A 2500-nucleotide genomic window follows, 5' to 3' on the forward strand; every position below is an offset into this window, starting at 1 on the left:
TCGCTGACTCCCCCTGCTGGCAGGAATGATAAAACCATAACTCCGCCCCCTCTCTCTCCTCATTGGTTGACTGTCAGGACTCGGCCATCACTCAGAGATGAAATACCGTAAGCTCCACCCAGTGCGACAGTTCCTCCAGTGGCTGAAGAGCCAGGATGACGGACAGGTGCTGGGCAGGGCTCTCATTGGAGGATTCTTTATCTACCCGCCTCCTCCCGTTTCCTTGGAAACGTACATGAAAGAAAAGAGAGGTCAGTTTTTGTTTTTTTTATCTCCGTTGTTTATTGATGTTTATTTAGTACTTATGAGGGCGCCGTGTTTGTGGGCGCACAGGTGAGCCGGGTTTCCTGCGAGGGGCGGAGCTACAGAGAGAGGTGGAGAGGCTCTGTTACCGGGAGCGTCGCACCTTTTGCATCCAGACAACCGTTACCATGGTTACATACAGCCGCAGAGGAGAGGTGAACTTCAATCTCACACACACACACACACACACACACACACACACACACACAGTGTGACACTGACTTGTCTCTCTCAGGAGACGGGTGTTTGTTTTGGATGGACAGAGCGTCCTCTCTGTCCCCCCCCTCCCCCTCCTCCCCCCCCCCCTCACCCATCGTCCTCCCCCTCCCTCTCTTCCTCCTCCTCTTCTCTCCTTCCTGTCCTCTCCTCTCCTCTCTCCTCCTCCTTTTCTTCCTTTCCTCCAACGTCTCCGTCCTCGTCCGTCGGCCGGCTGACGCCGCGGCGCCTGGCGAGCAGACCCAGGTGAGACCTCTGACAGCAGCGTCTGTCCCCCCCATGTGGTCTCATGTGGTCTCATGTGGACTCATGTGGACTTATGTTTAACAGCTCCTGTTTCAACAGGAAGAGGAAGCTGCAGACTGACACCCCAAAGAAGAGGTGAGACACACACACACACACACACACACACACACACACACACACACACACACACACACACACACACACACACACACACACATACTGTTTGTCTGTATTTAAAGATGACCTTGTGTGTGTGTGTGTGTGTGTGTGTGTGTGTGTGTGTGTGTGTGTGTGTGTGTGTGTGTGTGTGTGTGTGTGTGTGTGTGTGTGTGTGTGTGTGTGTGTGTGTGTGTGTGTGTGTGTGTGTGTGTGTGTCTCCTGAGGCGTCCGTGCGTCACGCTGCAGCCTGAACCCAAAAACAGGACGGGTACGACTTCTTTATGTCACATTTACTGAGTGTGAGCTGAGACACCTGTCCTCAGTGTGTGTGTGTGTGTGTGTGTGTGTGTGTGTGTCTGTGTGTGTGTGTGTGTGTGTGTGTGTGTGTGTGTGTGTACAGTCATTCTCTTTGAAGCCTCCATGGAGTTTCTGGAGAACACACACGCTGATGAAGACGAGGAAAGTGAGGATGAAGACGATGATGCGTCGTCCTACGTCACCGCTCCTCTCCTCCCCGTCACCCCCTCCGGTTGCCGTGGAGACGCTGCCGATGCGTTTCGAGCACGCTCGTAAAGAGGAGCAGGCGGCGGTGGTGTCGCTGGGCGTGAGGGCGCCGGGTGACGAGGGCGGCTTTCACCTGGCTCTGATGGACTACTACACGCTGAGACTGAAGGGTGATTTAAAGGCCACGCCCACTTCCTGTTTACACTGTCATCGCCACATGGTGGCCACGCCCACTTCCTGTTTACACTGTCATCTCTTCTGCAGCTCTGTCGGACGGCGTGATGCTGGACGTCGTCTTCCTTCCCCACTCGTCCTCCGCTCTGTCTCCTCCCGTCCACCAGCACTCCAACACCTGGAGCTCCATCCTATCACACGGAGCCTTCTCCTCACACACACCTGCCCCTTCACCAGGTGAGCACACACACACACACACACACCTGCCCCTTCACCAGGTGAGCACACACACACACACACACCTGCCCCTTCACCAGGTGAGCACACACACACACACACACACACCTGCCCCTTCACCAGGTGAGCACACACACACACACACACACACACACACACACACACCTGCCCCTTCACCAGGTGAGCACACACACACACACACACACACACACACACACACACACACCTGCCCCTTCACCAGGTGAGCACACACACACACACACACACACACACACACACACACACACCTGCCCCTTCACCAGGTGAGCACACACACACACACACACACACACCTGCCCCTTCACCAGGTGAGCACACACACACACACACACACACACCTGCCCCTTCACCAGGTGAGCACACACACACACACACACACACACCTGCCCCTTCACCAGGTGAGCACACACACACACACACACACACACACTCTGTAAGATTCTCTCTCTCTCTCTAACAGCTGACCTCATCACCATGGCCGCACAGCTGGCCAATCAGAGGCTTGTATGTATCCTGGAGGCGTGTCACCTGGGCGGAGCCAAAACTGAACTGATCCTGAGCAGAGCGTTTCACCTGACAGTCTGACACACACACACACACACACACACACACACACACACAC

General features: G+C 55.2%; 1 protein-coding gene across 1 annotated transcript in view; it reads left to right on the plus strand.

Moving 5' to 3' along the window:
* Positions 1-2500, plus strand: part of LOC306841608 (uncharacterized protein) — a 4893-nt gene that overhangs the window by 2056 nt on the left and 337 nt on the right. The window contains exons 7-12 of the mRNA XM_079371553.1: positions 74-251; positions 334-491; positions 869-900; positions 1171-1598; positions 1693-1839; positions 2339-2500. The exon at positions 2339-2500 is cut by the window's right edge and continues 337 nt beyond it. Of these exons, the coding sequence (XP_079227679.1) occupies positions 74-251; positions 334-491; positions 869-900; positions 1171-1598; positions 1693-1839; positions 2339-2463 (1068 nt within the window). The 3' untranslated portion in view covers positions 2464-2500. The remainder of the gene's footprint in view (positions 1-73; positions 252-333; positions 492-868; positions 901-1170; positions 1599-1692; positions 1840-2338) is intronic.

This window comes from Symphodus melops (genome assembly GCF_947650265.1).
Source record: "Symphodus melops genome assembly, chromosome: 20".
Lineage (NCBI taxonomy): Eukaryota > Metazoa > Chordata > Actinopteri > Labriformes > Labridae > Symphodus > Symphodus melops.